Source organism: Saccoglossus kowalevskii, chromosome 12, assembly GCF_978046115.1.
Source record: "Saccoglossus kowalevskii chromosome 12, keSacKowa6.1, whole genome shotgun sequence".
In the NCBI taxonomy this organism is placed as follows: Eukaryota; Metazoa; Hemichordata; class Enteropneusta; family Harrimaniidae; genus Saccoglossus; species Saccoglossus kowalevskii.
The window spans coordinates 15163372-15183295 of NC_140652.1; the positions used below are offsets into that span (position 1 = coordinate 15163372).

General features: G+C 34.4%; 1 protein-coding gene across 1 annotated transcript; it reads right to left on the reverse strand.

Moving 5' to 3' along the window:
• Nucleotides 1-764: 764 nt before the first annotated feature.
• Nucleotides 765-14876, reverse strand: LOC144357725 (uncharacterized). The gene is made up of 17 exons (XM_085505917.1): nucleotides 14642-14876; nucleotides 14345-14486; nucleotides 13905-14021; nucleotides 13524-13646; nucleotides 12189-12296; nucleotides 9510-9632; nucleotides 5298-5453; nucleotides 4753-5053; nucleotides 4554-4666; nucleotides 4086-4249; nucleotides 3905-3994; nucleotides 3295-3400; nucleotides 3041-3113; nucleotides 2847-2904; nucleotides 2643-2713; nucleotides 1422-1497; nucleotides 765-1034 (listed from the first exon to the last, which is right to left on the reverse strand). The coding sequence occupies exons 1-17, from the start codon at nucleotides 14867-14869 to the stop codon at nucleotides 891-893; spliced, it is 2193 nt and encodes a 730-aa protein (XP_085362043.1). The 5' UTR covers nucleotides 14870-14876; the 3' UTR covers nucleotides 765-890.
• Nucleotides 14877-19924: the final 5048 nt, after the last annotated feature.

The following is a 19924-nucleotide window of genomic DNA, read 5'->3' on the forward strand; positions in this document are numbered from 1 at the left end:
TATTTTTCGGTCGGTCGCTGAGGGCAACAAAACATTTTTGTCGGCCTTATAGGTAGTCCAGTCCGTCGCTTAACCACATTGGGCTGCTGTCATATGCAAACTATGGCTGAGACCCATTCAGCGACCTCAGTTGTTCGCAGATGCATCCTCCAGAAAGCAACCACAATACAAGGTTTACGTATGCTTGACGAATTTGGGGTAGCTTAATGGTGGTGGGCCATTCTCGACCACCCGTTGGTTAACCATTTACCTTATTCGGCATAACAGAAAAATTACAAAAACTAATTTTATTTGGGAAACTTATTATGACTCAACAGAAAATTAGCTACAGATCATAGATCCCGAACACAGGAATTGAAAGGACTAAAAGCAGATTAGCTTGATCTGTCAGAATTAAGCTTCAGAAAATTAACCGTCATAAACTCATTGATGGATTTCTTGGAAAATAGTGTCCATGCGGTTTAGCTACTTATTAGTGTTTCCTTCGAATAACTATTCTTACTTGTTTTTGATTAAATTACCAGATGAAACCAGTTTTGCATTTCATATAACTTATTTGGTATATTTATGTACATTTATGTAAACTTAGTCAATACATCATAGTGAACACGGAGTGGCATGTCTACGAACCATCCATTCGATAACTAGTGTGAACATTTGCGAGACAATGTATCAGTAACCACTTTTCACTTGAATAGTTTCATATATGACACATATATTTGATTGTTATATATCACACTTTCCATCCTTACAACAGAGTCGACTTTACCCAAATACATCCCATTTTATTTGGTAGCTATACACAATTTACAAATTTTGATATTCGTAAAAATCATTGCGTAAACACACGTACATAATGTATACGCATGTGTGTGGTTTAAACCCATGATTTAAAGATGTTGATTTCTAATATATTTTACATATTGGAATCTTAAAAGTTCGATAAATAGTTGCAGGAATTCCACAATAGTTATAAAGGAGAATCCACAATACAGTCCCATAGTACCTCCAATAGAACCGAGCAACACTTCCTCCTGAAAGTACAAAGTTGTAATTTTTTCAACATCTTAGTTATTAGATCCGCACACATATTTATTCATAATACACTGTATTATTTTTAAATATCTATTTTACTAACACGGATGATGCAATATCGTCGACATATATACTAGTATCTCATTATAATGCAGAATATTCATAATCGCCACATATATAATTTTTCTTTTCAGCAATGCAAAATAATAATCTGCTAGTATCGTACTTCATGTCTATGAAACGCCATTATATTACGTACACACACACACATTCGTTTCCTGTGTAGCTTTTTTTCGAATACACTATACCAAATAATTGCCTATACGCTTATACACATTTAAAAGTTTACACCAATCTTAACACACACACAAAATGCAATACGTTACCGTAATTGCAGGTGACTCGGTTATAACTTGATAGTTTAGTTCTTCAAAATATACTTCCAATCGTAAAAAGTTTTGACTATGAAATAAAGATAGTTTTGATACATGTGACGTATATTGTGATTATTGCTTCATGGTGCACGAGTAACGCCACCAGTATTGATCATGTTTTTTTCAAATAAGTGATAATAGTATTAAACCTTTCATACGTGGGCCCTTAAAGCGTTAATGTTGTTTGCAAGTAGTGAGTGGGAAGTCACAATCGACAAGAATGCGCCATGATACAACAGCAGTTAAATACAGAACCGGCGTGTATATTTCTGAGGAGTTTATCCTTGCCGTAAATCCAATATCACTCAAACTACGCAAACTGCACTCAGCGGCCAATGTCATCTTTCCTTACCAGGACATTCGAGTGTCGAATTCCGACGTGTTCACCTCATTGGCGCGCAAATTTTAAGTTAATTTCCGTCTTTTGCCGGATAAGATTGAGCTGCTACGATAGTTATCAATCTGGGAAGACAGTCGGAGAAGAACATACACTCGAGGCAGCGCAATTGGAAATCAAGACACGTGTCCATGAAATTCGGGCGCCTAGGAATAGTAGTGTACATAATTATATATAGGTTTGTGTATGCATTAAGTTTTTCGGCACAACGTTTTCTAGACAAAATCCCGCCAGTGAAGTATTGATTCACGTTGAATGTGTTTTGTGCTAAGTGTAACCAGAAAAACCATCGCCGATGTTGAACGTATGACACTCGCATTAATACCACAGGAAGTCAAGGAAAATTGAAGACAAGGAAAATGCCATGTCTATAATGTCTACATGGCATTCGGTCGGTCGTCTCTTCAAAGACTACCTTTGAGTATACAAGTACTTCCAAATGCTCCCATTTTAACATATTCAAGCGAAAGACACGACCACCATATCCCCCGATTTGTTGGCTATTTTCATAACTAACTCAACTCCATGGGGCAATTTAATCATATAGAAACACGTGGGTTCCGTTCAAAAAATTAAACATCTCGCGTCCTCGTTTGCTATTGAAGAGTAAGAAGTAACTAGGGGTAAATGTCTTCTTAATGTCTTGTTAAAACATCATGTATTGCCATGACTGACACTTTCTATCATCTAACTATTAATCTGGAATAATAACTGCTGTACCGTAATGACTGCATATACTAAATCCCTCCCGCAATAATACAATACATGTTAAATACCTCACTTGGTCCAGACCATTAATTCTTCCAGTTTTGTTATTGCTGCTGTGAATTTGTTTCAGCAAGTGTCCCTGTAGAATAGGAGATATGAATTACTATACGTTGCTATACAGTGACCTTAATGGTATGCTCTAATACATAATGCCACACCAATATACTTGTATAAGTTTGAGATTATTTGAACCCATCATATATAATACTTACCAAATATGTGTTTGAAGGCCAAATAGATTGAGATACAGTAGTGTCATACCAAGTTTCCCTGTGAATAAAACGTATATAGTAGGTCATAATAAGTTATATATGTATATAACAAAGTATGCGCATGTTTACACTGAGAAAACATGTTAATTACTGAAATCATTCGAAAAGTGTGTCCGTTTCTGAAATATGCTCACTCGCATGGCTGTTTGCAGCTACAGCCTATTGTTTCTTTCCGTCCAAAGTATCGGATAAGCTGTCTACATACATCTGAAATAACATATGAAGAATTAGAAATAAATTACTGGAATGAAATGTAGATTGTATTGTTACAGTTAATTGGAATAGATAAAGTTTTGTTATTGGATCCGGAGGGTCGTAATGTCAGTTAGTTGATTCTGTGTCTGTGTATGTGTCCTTATGTGACGAAAACGCGTACTGGCATACTTACCCTGTGTCCGATTCAGCTGCATGCACCTAGTGCCATTGCCAAACATTGTATCAACACAGCCACAGTGTTCGAACATTTTTTCTTGCAGACATGTTTCTTCACATGCCTATAAAAAACAGTTCAACTTATCATTGATTTTTTTGCACTAGTGGGCGCACTTCTAAAATACAGAGTGGTACAGTAAAATATCTCCCCAAAACTGCTAATTCAACGTCAATCTCCTGGCAGCCATAGTAACTACGCCACCGGGAGGCATGAACATCGTATATTTAGCGATTTCGTTCAAGGGTTCTAAATTACACGAGATTAAGATAGTATTCTTCAACGCGTTTGAAAACCCAGATATATGAATGAAAGCTCACGATGTGATCGGTGTGTGTGGTGTGGAATGGTATGGCATGAACCACCACGGCGAGGTTCTGCTCGGTATGTTATATAATAGCATTGCACGGAGCACCGCGGAAGGTGTGGTGTCGTATGGCATGGCGTTGCATGGAGCGCCGCGACGGTGTGTTGTGTGGCGTCGCGCGGTGTGCCCTCATGAAGCCTAATGATGCATATGTTTCATGTGAAGTAATATTCGTATACCAAGTAATAGGTAATACATTACCGTTATTGTGTAATAGTCCCCATATATGGACTTGTATTCACGTATTGTAGAGCAGTTGCCATAGGGATGTGGTTCCCTTTTGATACGATTCTACAACAAACAAAAAATATGAGTGAAGGAATCATAAATACATTTTACGTCACCGACTTTGTAACAATGTCCAGATAAGTGAACTTAATACCTCTTTTATACCAAGAGAAAACTTCTTTCCAGGAGCCACGGTTAATCCTTCTGATTGTGGGATAACAGGCACATGTGGTGGATGAATTACCACTCTGGCACCGGAATCGCGACCATATACACTGATGTATTCATCTTGCTCAGTGAAAATGGTCATTTTCAGTCCTGTGTACACAAAGAATTATTAAAGAATAATTGGATATTTTTTCATAATATGGCATGATTTATAGTCGTTTGATCAATCGAATCATGGACGCCATAACATTGTATTATTATTATTTGTATTATTATTGAAGCGGGAGGGTCGTCACCTGCGCATGCGCAGGAATTGATTCCCAAGCGACGATGACAACACATGTTAAAAACGAAAAGGCTCATGGGTAGACGCTTGTTTATAAACAATGACAAGCTATGGCCATCTGACGCATGCGCAGGTGACGATTTCCCCGTTATAAATGTGTATTTATACCATATTTAGCGCCAGTTTTCGTAGAATACAGAATGTTACCCTCCGAATTATTGTGAACGGGATTGAACTGGAAACAGTTTCCATATGTTTCATCTTGAAATATCCGAAAGTCCCTGAAAATACATGAAACACTTCAAATCAGTTTACATCAAAACTAAAATGTCACGAAAAGTTAAAATATAGTGATGTAAAACTCAACATGTTTAAATCACAGATGCGTTCATCGTATGAACATTCTAATACAAAGTCTTCCAGCTGATGTCCTAGCTCCGCTATTTCATCTGCTCTGAGTTTCAGCACGTTTTCTAGGTCACTGTAATCAGGAGTAGAGCTGTATGTGATAAAACCAGGCCAATCCGGAGGGTCTTCGCTTTTAACGCGTCCAAATTGGTGATCGTGGTAGTGGTTATCAACAAAGTCTTCATACAATGTAATGTCGTATGATAATGCAGTGTATATTTTCAGGAGGTCTTTCGCGACAGGTTGATATGTTGCAGTTTCTGTCGAGAAGGGTAACATTCCCCATTCAGTACTTATCTGGTAAAGACCCTTGTAGATTTAGGCAATGACAGAGTAGAATATTCAATCACAATTACTCACTGAATTATCAAGTGTAATTTCATACACAGTAGTATGTTCACTGTTCTGAGACTGATGTGAGCCAACCAGATGCTCGTTATCAAATCAGATTAAATATGTGAAATGAATTGTATTCAATCTGAATAATTGAACAATGATGCTCACTATTCGAACCCTGGGTGGTCATCCATCCAGTCATTTCTGGGCAGTCATCCTCGTCACCCTCTAACGCACAGTCTACTATACCATTACATTTCTGGTTTAACGGTATACAGGTAAATAAATCGCATTGATATTCGTCTTCTGAACAAGTCACAAATCCTACATATAAGACAATATATTGCATTATATTAGATTAATACACATCTGTCACCGTATCGCCATTAGCTACAGCGCGCGTTATTTTACGGGGTATTTTCATTCTACCATATAAGGAAATGCGAATTCCAAATAGGGAATGATTACGCGCATAAGCGACCTCGAATGATAAAAACTGATGGCAGCCACCAGGTTTTGACCGGACTCCACACAAAGAAGTTCGCTAATTCTGTTCTAAACTTGTTGGATTTCGGCATTCCCATGATGTATAAAGATGAGATGTATAATAATAAGATTATTACGAGGATAACTCAAAGTAAGCACTCAGACAGTACACCGTCGCATCGATACTTTCGCTGTACTGTGTCTTTGTGCATACTTTTAGGTATCCTCGTAATAATCTCATATTATAGAGCAGGTTTACATTCCTGAAAAAAACGTGTTATAATAACAAGTTGATTCTATTGATAATAATACAAAATTGTTTCTCGCCAACATAACTGTAAACAATTTGGCGATAATGCATTACTGAGTGATGTAAACTACTGAAACATTGTTATACTATTAGGAGGCCAATTATATAACGGGTTGTATCGTTGTCATTGTTTCTCCTATGTTATTGTATTCCTATTCTTCCGCCGTTTTTTCGTTACCATGAATGAGAGAACAGGAAGCGGAATGCGGTCATATCAGGAAGTAATGAACTAGCGCGCCTGATTTTCAAAATTGTGATTGGTCACTTGGTTCGGGGCCATGATGGATTGAGTCAAATCCGGAAGTGGTTTATTTGACCTACGTTCGGTGGTCTTTTAGCATCATTGGTATATGTTCTACCAATATCACAAATATAACTATAGAGGGTCACGTGACCCTTTGCACTATAATTAAAAAAATCCTTTTCATCAGAAACACTAGTATTATAACTCTTATATTTGCTATTGCAGTTTGAAAACGTTGTGCCGATTGATCATTTGGCTCAGCGCTAGTAGTATTAAAAAATATTGTTTTTGTTCTACTTGTTATATTATATATACACCAACAGCAACCACAGCAACCACAGCAACGCGATGATTGGTTGTATCTGTCACAAAGTCCAGGTATTATGTGTTACTATTAGATGTTCTAATTAATTGCAATAAATATTTATAAAAAAAGTTGGATTGTATTGTGGAAAGGTGTGTGTATGTGTACGTTTCGAATACACTACGCATGTTCATTAACTCACGGTATTAGCATATTTTATGTTAATGGTTGAGTATGGCAATGCAGTGATGCTGATGGGCCATGTCGCTGTGACTTTGGTGTGGTTTGATAACATGTGGTGTTTGTCCCTTCCTCATTCATTTTGATATTTCAATACATTGGCCATTCATTCATGACATTTTAAGTAAAATAATCAAACATGTCTAGTGAGAAGTTAGATGCAACGAACCTCAGTTTAAAAACGCAAATGCGAACTCTTATACAAGGCAATCTACCCCACTAAGAAAACACTGGTATTTGTGATAAAGTTCGTTATGATGGTCTTGGTTTCGAATATCGTATGAGATATTTGTAACTTTAAATTCGACTGTTCCTCCATTACATAATATTTCCGTGCATATGTTTATGATTGAATAATCCTAATCCTATAAAATTCTTATGTAAAAGCAATTTAAATTAGTCTTGACAGATGCACGATGTATTATTAATATCCAAGATGAGTGTGAAACTGATTGATGCTGCCTTAGTGCAGCAGTATAGAAACTGGTTATGTAATTGCTTGAAAATATAGTTCCCAGAGATTTATTATAGATACACATGTGAACTAACAGGTAGACTGGCTCAGTCGGGGCGACTAATTTGTTTATGTAGTTTAAATAAAATAAAAAAATTCGCGAAGTGGATGTGTTAGCGCGAAATCCCCTGTAACTGCCAAATCAACCCGACTGGTTTATTCTGCATGGCCCTCTATCAACACTGCAGAAATCCGTCGATTTTTCAACGGTTAAATATGTTTATGAGTGTTCTAATTGACAATCATGTAAGCCAATCACAACGTCTCTTCAACCGACCTCTGACCGAGAAGACGTCGGCTGATTGTAGCAGCCGATTTTTTTTTTATTTCTACGACTAGTACGAGTTATTTTTTTACTCATTGTGATGAATTAGAAACGACGACTAAGACAAACTCGAATTTCAACGTGTCTGCAGTGTGACCTTTACCATGTTGACCTCATTATGAACGTATTTCCGCGCCCACCTCATTATATATGAATATATATGCATATTTAATAGCAATGAATTTCCTGCAGAATCAACCAGTCGGGTGATGTCGCGCTAACACCTCCATTTCGCGAATTTTGTTAGTTTATTTAAACAACAAAAACAAATTAATCGTCCCGACTGCGCTAGTCTAACTAACAGGGTACTGTGAAGGACATCATCTAAAACCTGCTGGTTGTATAACCCTATGTAGCCAGCCTACAAATACATATATAAGCTGTGAAAATCGTTTTAGGCAGTAGTTTGTATAATTTTGATATGGATCGGAATTGTGAATTGCCGATCCTAATAAAGAATGTTATTAATGTTAACAGTCTATTATCAGTTAGCTCAAAAGCCAAATCTATATAATAAACAGCCAATGTTTAAAAAAAGAGTAAGTATTTGCACATCAAATTCAGCATATGTATGTCTCTAATGTGTGATTTTTAGTCAAGTACATGTAATTTCTTCGAATCAGCAGCCCTCGAAAACTAATTACGTGTAATAACTTAAATTACTCGTAAAGGTTTCACGTTTTTCTTGTAAAGGTGTGTCGGCGGTTTGCTTTCTGGACAATATAGCTAAGCACTAAACACAAATAAAAGTTTATTGGATTAAAGTAGAATTTAGATCGTGTTATAATCTAAATCCTCCTTTGAAAAGTTGTAAGTGGACATTGGCTTATGATTCAGCTGTTTTAGTCATAATTCAAGCTGACACACAAGCTGTTTTGCGTAATGTTTTTCTAAAGATTCAGTTCTTATTACATTACTACCATTGTTTTGATAGTTGCATTTAACCCAATCAACACCCTCAGTCAACGATATTTAGAATGGGTGGTTGGTCAAAAGTTTGATGAGTCAGGTGCTTCTATTGGCTAAGCTTGCTGTACATAGATGCAAATGAGTATAGGAACCATTAATGCTGTAGGGTGTACTGGGAGGGGTGGAGGATTTCATGTTTGTAATGACTGGTTGTAATGCGGTATCTCGTTGTTTTCAGGATGCAGCCTGATATTTGTTGCTTTCTTGGTTGTTCAATTATGGCTAACATTTGAGTGGTGGGTGGAAGATGTGTTTATTGTTTGTTGAGTCATTGTTTAGACACCCTGCAGCTTGAAATGATATGGTCCAAATCCAAATTCGATATGGCGGTGTAGAATATATGTGCGATATGACAGTGTCGTCTAAAAACATGGCATCAAAATGATTTCTGTTTATTTATTTACTGTTGTAGATCATGGGAACTAGCCATTGCATATGATATCGGGAATAAATAGTTTTCTGAACAAGATTTATAAATTATTGCTGGCAACTTTCCAGTATGAATTGGGAGCAAACTGTGACACCAAATCAAGTCGTTGTATTGTTATGCTTCTAAAAAATGTTTTTCAAATGTCTTGAAACAGATTCAAATATAACGATATGGATTGTAAAATATTAAGATTATATAGTGTCCAACACATTAATTTGTAAATGTTAAATTTATTTTAAAGAATTCAGTGGAAATATTATATTATAAAATAAAACAAATTAAATAGAAATATTATGTATATTTTTGTATGTGGCAACTTGGCTGGCCCACTCAAAAATATAAATAAGTGAGGTTTTTAGTTCCTTTTTTTTAATTTTTTTATTTGTGAAAAAACTGGTATTTTACAGAGTGTAAACAATAAAACATTCACAGTGCAAGGCTAGTTCACCAACATGCCTATTCTCTTGCTTGAGTGTGAAAGTACATGGTTTAGTGACTACCTCTTATGTTGTATATATATAGTCATCGTTAAATAAGTCAATTACCTGATGCAATTACCTGTACATTCAAGTTCTATAATATATTCCGGAAAAAGCAAAATAACGTATGATAATACTGGTATCGAATTTAGACTGTGTTGTAGAGTTTGCCCTAGCAAGTTTGAAGTATTGTTCCCAAGGGCTAAAATCACAGAACAATCCACAGATCAAATGAACATGATAGTTCAATGAGAAGAGAATGGTACTAATTTGTAAATACTTCACAGTTTTTTCCAAGGGCCTTGTTATTTTGAATCTCTAAAACCCGATCCGGTATCCGCCGGATATTGGCAACAAAGTCGTTTAATCTAGTCTATTACCAATATTAGGGTGCATTTTATCATTCCCTGGGTGGTTTTTTGCATATTTAAAAAAAAATAAAGCGTGATAAATATTCAACGTTAATTTAAAATTACAATGTTCATATTATAATTTAAAATGTTCACATTTTAACATTTCTTTAATTTGAATATATATTTGAATGAATAATATCAGTATACTCACCAAAAGACTGTGGTGCTGCCTGTAGTGGACAGTTGTCCTCATCTTTTCCATTGATACAGTCCGGCACACCATCACATTCCCAGTATATTGGAATACACTGATAAAGGTCACACGCAAATTCAAAAGGAGAACAAATCTGTATCTCTGTAACAGTAAATACAATGGATGAGTTGTCCCGTTCACTGTGAGATCTCGCTTAAAGTGATAGACGTGGCGAAAGTGAATGATTTGATATTGAACTTTAATTCCAATTTTTTTGGACCTCAATGCCAAATGCCGATCTGTCTAGGGGGGATATGACTTTCACGTTTGTCGAATCGAACACGATGCCTTGACAAAGCCGCAACGCTATGACCATTGTCTGTTCTGTTTTTACGTTCAATGTCATATTAGTTCAACCTGGTGATTGCATATTTGACAATAATGGATAACACGCCTATAGTTATTCAAAAGTCGTATAGGGAGATTTAAAAGATTGAAAACACAAAATAAACAACATTTAAGAAAACGAGAACTGCACAAAAACGCAATGTAGTACTTAGCAAATAAGCTTGTAAATGTATACTTGCTATTTTTATGAAGCTGTCAATGTCAGTGCCAAATATTTAATTGTAAAGTGTCTCGTCATTGTCTGGGAACATTTGGTGAATGTATAATGACTTCTGTCATGACATAATTGCTCATCAGTCAAGAATCATTTACATAATAATGTTAGTAAGCATGTGTAGATGAGCCTGCATTTGTGACAGAAGATATCTAACTTGATCTAAATTCGATGAAGCTTTTATATAACCATTCATATGTCACGTGCTTAGATTATATTACTCTACTTGTTATTAATAATTAGTAAAAAAAAACAGTATCAAATACGGCCACGTGGTCTAAGCCCGAATGTGTGATGCACGGCTACCCATTATTTGCAGGGAAACAATGGCTACATCATTTAGTACTGTGTGGTAGTATACACACGTATAAAAAAAAGTATAGTCTATGTATCACCTGGGTCACCGCAGTCCTCTTCATCAGTCCCATCCGGACAATCTTGCAAATTATCACATAGCCATTCTGGAGGGATGCACAAACCATTACATTCTAAATGATCGGATGGACATTCAGCGCCACCTACGGATATTATAATATGTGAAACAGTGTCCAGTAGATACCAATGAAGGTCGAAATAATTTTAACATTTTGTGTTATACTTTACGGCAATTGGTGTTATCTTTAGTTTTCTGTACTGTCACAAGCTAATACTAAACCACTAATATCAACATAACGCCAGATTATAGGTTTCATGAATTTACAACATATTATTATACATCTGTCACCGTAACGCCATAAGTTGTAGAGTACCGCAATTGTGTGGTCTTTTACGAGGTATTTCCATCCTACCATATAAGTAAATGCGAATTCCAAATATGGAATGATTACGCGCGTAAGCGTTCTCTAATAATAAAAACAGGGTTTGACCGTTTTGGATTTCGGCATTCCCATGATGTATCCTTGAAAGGAAAAGATGTATAATAATATGGTAATAACTTCATATTACTAGTATGTCATTGTATGCGAGGTAGAAAATAATATCCGCGTGCACGAGATATATGTGTCTCATATAAACAAAGATGGCGACTTTGATTGTTGCGCAGGTCAACGGGTACAAAATGAGACGTTGTCAATCTTTAATTAGGTATTTTTATGTGATTGGAAGGTATCGAAGGAGTCACCGGCGATAATTAGTGCAAGGCGCACCCAGTTCAGACAACATACACATTAGAAGAGCACATTGGATTGTGGGTAAATCAATGATCATCAACACAAATGTTGCACATGCGCAGCGCGACGACTGCCGCACTTCAAACTACGAATATGGTGTTGAAGATTTTCGTGGTCGTATCAATATATTATGGCGTTGTGTTTTTAGAATTTTAGAATAACCAAAGCAATAAAATAATAATAGTGCGCCACCAGTGAAACAGTACAACATTGTGCATGTTAAGTGTTTATAAGCGATATGTTTTATGAGTCGCATGGCAGCAAACAAACATGTCAAGACGATATCCCTTTTAAAATTGAAAGTGTGAGTATTAGCGTATCACTGAAATGCACAAGACTATAGCGTTTGAACTTAAACAACACATGTATTATTACAGACTATATGCTCGTCAAAACATGCATCCTAATGTGACATACTTACATTCCTCTTCGTCACTGCCATCATTACAGTCTATGGATTCATCACATTGCAATGTACCATCAATACAACGCCCAGTGTCGCCACACTTGAATTCTTTTCTCTTGCACACTGTGATATAAAAATTATTTAAATTAGTGGACGTTTGTGTAATATTTATTATAATTAACGGGGAAAATATAATAAGCACTCAACCTTTTCAATTTTAAGTACATGCATACCCTCGAATAAGTGGTGTTCTAGCATAATCACAATCATGAATGTCTGCATAATCGCCCCATGATTAATATAAATATTTTGTCATATATCTCTTGATTTCGAAAACTGTAACTCCCCTTCATTGTAGATATATGAGACAATAATGGAGAAATACAATAACTGTATTTTAATTGTAATATTTAATAATATGTACAATAACTGTATGAGGCTGCCCTCATATTATTAGAATTATTGGAATTTGCTATTTATAATGTTTATTTTAAACACATTGTATTATATCGTCATTTATTTGTTCTCAGCAATTATTGTAGAAAAATAAATTCTAATTAAATTGAATTAAATTAAATTTAAAATATTTTTCCTACATTAATATGAGACGAATGTATTTTTTAATATAGTATTTTAAAATATCTTTTTGGTAAAATGGAGATAACATACTACGTTACACAAAAGTCGTAATTTGTCATTTAAAAATCCACAAACCACAAAAAAAAACAATCTCGGGGAGTCATCCAGACTTATTCTTAATATTATAGGTGTTCAGCCAAACAAATGCTTAATGGATAATGTTGGTAACTTCAATTTAGCATGTAGTATAGTTACATAGGGTGGAAAATAATGTGTAAATTGAAGTCGCATTTGAAAATTTGAATTTTGTTTCTTTCTTTTTTTTGAATTGCAGCTGAAAGCACCATATTACAAAATACGTAACTCATGTATAAAAAAAATATTATTTATCAAATAGTATTTTACTAGATTAAAATACTGTATTGTCACCCACAAACACAGTCTTTATCATAGTGTTCCTCTTGCAGGATTAATATTTGGCCAATACCTGTCAGCATCCTTAAGTAAATTAAAACATAGCTTTTTTTTGGTTTTCGATAATCTAATTCGATAATGTTAACTGTAAAAATAGTCTCCAAACTAAAATATACTAAGTTAAACCTATTAATAGCTTAGTACACACACTGTCTCATTGGTTCCGATTATCCCAAGTAATTCTATAATTATTCTTTTTCGTATCATAGTTCTACTGACCAGATACATTGAAAAAGAGTATTTTCACAAATTTCCCAGTAATATCCGGGCAGTTAATTGGTATTTAAAACAACATACCACAATCGTTCTCGTCTTCGCCTTCATAACAATTGAATTCACGATCACATTTAAATTTTTCGTCAATACATGCGCCTGTGGGGCTTCCAGAAACGCATTTTATTTTTCCAGCATCGCAGTCCCCTGTAAAGAAAACAATTCAATTAACATCAGAAAAACGTTGCGTCATAAAGTTGCGAGGTTATTCATGATATTGCCACACCTGTTAGTTATTTTAAAATTTAATATTATTCAACACATAAAATGAAACATAACATTCCAAAGAATAACAACACCAGCATAATCTAGTTATTGCACATATCACTGGAGATGATGACTCCAATGACAGACGTCGGAAATATATTAGCGTACAAGTCAAATAGATACACAATTACTAAGTACCATAAACGCAGCCAGACTCGTCACTCTTATCCCCACAATTATCAATTCCATCACATTTGAGATATGTCTTAACACAACCACCATTTGTGCACTGAAAATCTCCCTCTAAACAGTCACCTGAAAAGATACCAACAACAAAAATAGAGCACATATAATAAACAATGATCGCACTATAAAGATTCTATAAAATAATTCTCAATCAAAAACCTATTGTGTGGGATGCAGATGTGTTGTTACTGTACTGTTTTCCAAAACTATTACCAAAATGTATAAAATGGTATAATACACGAAGACGAAAATGTTTAGCAGCTGATTCTCGGACCATATATAGTGTAGACACGTCACATTTAAAATTAATTTTTAATTAATTTCGGCAAAATTGTATAATTCATTTCAAAAAATGCAGAAATATCATACAACAATAAAATATGTGTTCTCACCAAAATATGGCTCAGCGATGCCAGTATCAACCGTCAGAAGCTCACTGTATGCGGACTCAGACACAGCAGACTTTCGTAGTTTGTTTGTATTGCATATAGAGACACTTGGAAATGGCATTTGTGGAGCAGTCACAATTTCAGTCTGTTCACAAAACATGTTTAATATAATCGACAGATTGTCGTCATGGATGTACAATTAGACAGATTAGATCAATATAAAAAAAGTGTATTGGTAATATGACAGTACGCCAGGTACGAGGATATCACTGTGTTCAGAACATATCCTTACAAACTTACCTTTACAGAAACATCACGTGCAATGAAATGTTTCACCAGCAAGCCTATTTGCCATATGGAAACCGCAATAGCAGAACAAAATAGTAATACCCAGAATAGACTTAGCCATAAACTTCTTCCTTCAAAGGCTCTTGGTAGACCATGGGCTGTGGTACTTGACATGAAGTTGTGAACAATACTCGATTGAGATTTTCTGTCAGCATCTTTAACATCGTTCATTGAGTCCATTCTTCGTAGTTTCTGCTAATGAAGTATTGAAAGCATTTTCTATGCGTACAGTCTCTCTCTACGCACACCTATTCACGAGCAACTTCTTATCATGCCAACATTAACCCGGCGGATTTGTCCATTATAGATGGCGGCATAAATAAATGACGTTTAGTTTTTAAAGTTGTTGTTGTCAACACTGTCATGATTTACGTTAAGCAACACTCATTCATCAAGCATCATATGTATATTTAACAGTTTTTATTGTCGCGGAATTCAGACTATGGTTACCTTGGTTACATCCTTAGGTCACGTCAATGTACGATTTATATAATTTGGGGCTCGCGAGCACACAGGCTTATTCTTTTACCCTAACCAAATAATGTGAATTATATTCCGATGAAGGATGTTTTCATATTACATAAAGTCAGTGTCTTTAATAGAAATGCACTATTGGTCTTAAAATTATGAGTTATGCCAAAATTACCTGAATAAACGTTAGGTAACACTGTGCATAAGTTAGTTTTGGTCAGATTTGAATACCTTTTATCGAAAAGCAATTTATCATGAACTTCAGGTAATGTTATGTTAGAATAAGTGTCCTAATAGTTTTTCTATACTTCCAGCTTATCAATTTGTAAAACTGCATTGTAATAATTCCTGCTGGCAATATAAACATTCATTGTAGAAAACAATTGCAAGTTAATAAATAACCTCGCAGTGATGAGAAAATACAGTACTATTGGATTTTATGTTGTATTTCTGTATAAATACGTGCTGAGTCATACAAAAAGGAAAGGTAATTTTACTGCTGGATGATTGCCCTGTAGAAAAGTTTATGATATGATGTATATATATAAATAAATATCAAAATCCTAAACATGGTATGGATTTGACAGTGATTATCTTAATGTATTATCTTAATTTCATCCTAACGAATGTATTTTTACTACAACTGGAATTTTGTTAAAGGCTGACACGACACTCGTTAGTATTTACTAACCGTCATTTGACACTTGTACATTAGAAAAGAATAATATATGTGGTGTGTACCAATGTTATCACATGAATTATACACAGAGATTAAAACACGAAGACCGAACTGTAAAGGGGGAATGAGAATATTTACAGTAACTAGTAATGCCTATAACCAGTTATCAATGAAATTAGCATAAAACAAAGGACATACATATATAAATACAGTTGGCTTTCCAAACAAGTGTTCAGGTTACTTTGCAAAACTACGCCCTGAGTCTGAATATAATTTTTGTGAGGGAATTATATATTCATGCAAATGCATGGATGATAGCTTTCTACATAATGTCATAATATATCTATCCTACGTAAGAATTGCATGTGGTGTATTTCAATTTTATCACATGAATTATACACAGAGATTAAAACACGAAGACCGAACTGTAAAGGTGGACTGGGTATATTTACAGTAACTAATAATGCATATAACCAGTTATTAATGTAACTAGTACAAAAGAAAGGGAATACATACATACCGTTAGCTTTCAAAACAAGTGTTCCGGTTACTTTGCAAAACTATGCCAAATGACCTGAGTCTGAATGTAATCCGTGTGAGGGAATTATATATTTATGCAAATTTATGGGTGATAGCTTTCTATTTTTAAAATAATCTGACACAAATTTGATATTATATTGCGCTTTGTAAGCATCAACACTTACGGATTATTGAGGTGAATCCCTCATGTCAATCAGCAACATCTAATTTAGTGTTTGTGTTATAACATGTAACAATGTGAATTTCAGTAAAAAATGTACAATTGACATTACATCACAGTGCTGATTTCGAGTTTAAGATTGGCGAGTATATCAGTGTTAATTAACAACCCGTCAATGTATGTTTCTATTTTTATCTAACCTCCATAAACTAGTCATTGCAAACACAAACGCAAACGATTATTGCTAGCTAACCAGTATTGTTGTCCAAAGTGATCTAGAAAACATATTGCCTCCGTCCTTATTTGTCAATATTCCTACAAAGTAGAACCCACTCATTGCTATAGAAAGTTAGTTAAGCTACATTACAGTGCTCATTTCAATTACTAAGTACAAATATGGCGTTAGAGTAAACTGTTAACGGTATTTTGTTTATTAAAATACTGCTATACTTTGAGATAATTTGACAAATAATAACACCAAATTGCTAATTTTACGGAAACTCAATAGAACACAATGTTAAAAAAAATATTAACGTTACAATAATTCAAAATAACACATAATATTCATCTTTTTCTCGAAAAAGGAGACTGGGAAAGCATGAGTGAATATAATGCTGCTTCATTACAGTACACACAGGACGCATACTCTCTCTCCTCTTAATTTTTTAGCAATACATTTTTTAATTGACTAATCTGAGAAAATGGTACCAATAAAAATGAGGTTGGCTAATAATATTTGTTATAATATGTAAAATTGTATATTATTTGTCTATACACACATTTACACGAATTATTGACAATCGTAAAATATACAAAATACAAGTATTACAAGTATTGTAATGGATATATATATATAGATATATACTGTAATTCTAATTTTATTTCACACGATTTCCTAAATCATGGTATACTTAGCCCGAATAATAAACAAGCCAAAATGTTCATTCAAAATGTTAATCTTTCAGTTTTTGTTGTTGTTGTTGGGGATCTTTTTTCTCTTACTGAAACTGACATCATTTTATGAGACACTGGCCACTTTTTTTATCAAGTAATCCATTTGACTCTCTTTCAAACATTTCTCACAAAAACCGATTCTCCCATATCAAAGGTTCTGAAATTTGCACGTTAATGCCATGGTATTGTTTGTGATGAAATGTACGTTGCACTACATGTCCTTGTACTTGGTCTTTGCCGTAAGAATAATTCAGTTGTACTATGTGTAGCTCATACAAGAACACGTAGTGCAAAATCTTATTCCTCAGAAACAGCTCCCTAAAATATGAATTGTTTGTAAAAATGAAGGGTTATAAAAAAAATATAAAAAAAATTGGAGTCTCATACCTACATCAGATTTTATTCAGATTGGGAACCAACCCTTTGTGAATGACAGCATAGACAGTTCATTTTTTTTATCCACGTTTATAGCTGATTGTTCCTAGTCTCGTGTGTCTACTATTAAGACTAACTGCAATTTATTGCAACTTCCTACTAAAATGTCAATTCAGTTTATCATTATTTTTTATTTCAATTGTGATTTCAGATTTCAGTCTCATTAGATTGTAACGATATTTAATATTAGTATTAGTGTGTAGCTACCGGGCTGTGAAATTGTTTTAGACAAATTTCAAACAGTTGCTCATAGCAGAATGTCTTCCAATTTATCAAATAATGATTTTACATTGGTGATTTAATGCGCATATTTGTAATTTTGATTTTTATAATTGTGACCAGTGTTCATGGAACACATTAGTTTGATTATTTTAATGTTCCTTTAACCTCTGGTGTGACAAGGGCTCACAGAATCTTGTTATCGAGTTTGAATTATTGTACTTAACAAAAACAAACGTTTTACCAATATCACCTGTGATGGCGCATTTTATAACATGTGGGTTCCTCTGTGCTGACCTTTAACCCCACCTGCCATCTTTTGTGTGTTCCTAGGTGAGTGATTTTTGTCATCCTTATCAAGTTTTATCAAGATGGTAATCCGTTACATCCCACATATTGAACTACTTTTATGAGTCGATAATGTGTTACTCGTTGTTGACATGTAATTTATGGAACTTTTTGATCATTCTATTGTACCTTTTGAGATCGATAAAAAAATTTGATGATCGTCCCATTGCTATGTACAGGCTGCCGTGTTGCCAAATACTTTTTCTTGTTTTGATATGAATGATATGTATTTTAAAAACCCCACCTGCCATCTTTTGTGTGTTCCTAGGGGTTCGAAGGAGAAATAAAGATCAGCAACGTAGAATCGGTTCATCAATCCACAATTGCAATCTCTGGTGTGTTATTATATTTTCATGTATGATCACCCAAAATTATATATACAACGCAAATCTCCGACTGACCGTCGAGAAGCCCTTCCACATAATTAGGAGTTTTTTTTGTTTGTTTTTATTTATTTATTATTAGTTCACCAAATAATAAAAAATACAAGACACACAGAAAAAATAATGGGAAAAAAACAAAACAAAAAACATATGTTCACAATAGCTGATCTAATAAACTCCAATATAATCTGAAAGACTTTGATTTTACATTGTATATCCTTATTTTGTACATATCTATTTTCTTTTGGTATGCTAAATAATTACATAAATTTACAAAAGATGGCTTTACATTCTTGTACCTACAATTGAAAATATATTTTTTCATCAGCAGTAAAAGGTAATTTAAACAAAGTATGTAGTCTGAATTTCCATTAGAATCATGTACATTTAATCCCAAGATGACATCTTTTGATGAACAATTTACCGAAATATTACAATTATCGTCAAGGGTCAATTCAAGATCGTGACGCACTGAGGAAACATACACTATATTACGTATTTTTAAAAACATGTTTGTAGTGGTAATTCTATTAATCAGACTGTATGATTAGGAGTTAATATTCAATTGTTAGTACAACGCTATTTGGTGATACAGAAGAAGCTAGATTTAAATCCATAATCAAAATAACAATAATAAAACGTACACAATCAAGAAGAACATTTAGTAAATAAATCATAGAATAAAAATCTTATCGTATACATAAAGTGTGTCACAATGTAAGGCCTGCTTATTGCAACTGAGAGGGCCACCCACAGAACTCACATTGGACAGGGGGTTCTTTCACTGCTAGAATGGGGTAGACAAGACGATAGTACTGGAAATGAAATACAAACACACCAAAATATCGAGTTAAAGCTCCTAGCTTTAATACCTCTTAAATAAGTACAAGGAATACAGCACAAAAAAATACAATGAATAAAGTCACTAAAATAGGGGATTGCTTAGGGAAGTGTGCATTGGTGATAACTCACAGTTCCAGGATGTATTAATTAACGACAGCCAATGGTTCCTTCACACAACAACGAAGAAATACAGGAGTCTTACT

Excerpts from the sequence above, each read along its gene's own strand:
- LOC144357725 (XM_085505917.1), bottom strand. The coding sequence starts at position 14,869 with ATGGACTCAATGAACGATGTTAAAGATGCTGACAGAAAATCTCAATCG. Across the intron at positions 14,022-14,344 it reads CATCGCTGAGCCATATTTTG|GTGACTGTTTAGAGGGAGAT; the intron begins GTGAGAACACAT and ends GTATCTTTTCAG. Across the intron at positions 2,714-2,846 it reads GGCCTTCAAACACATATTTG|GGACACTTGCTGAAACAAAT; the intron begins GTAAGTATTATA and ends CCTATTCTACAG.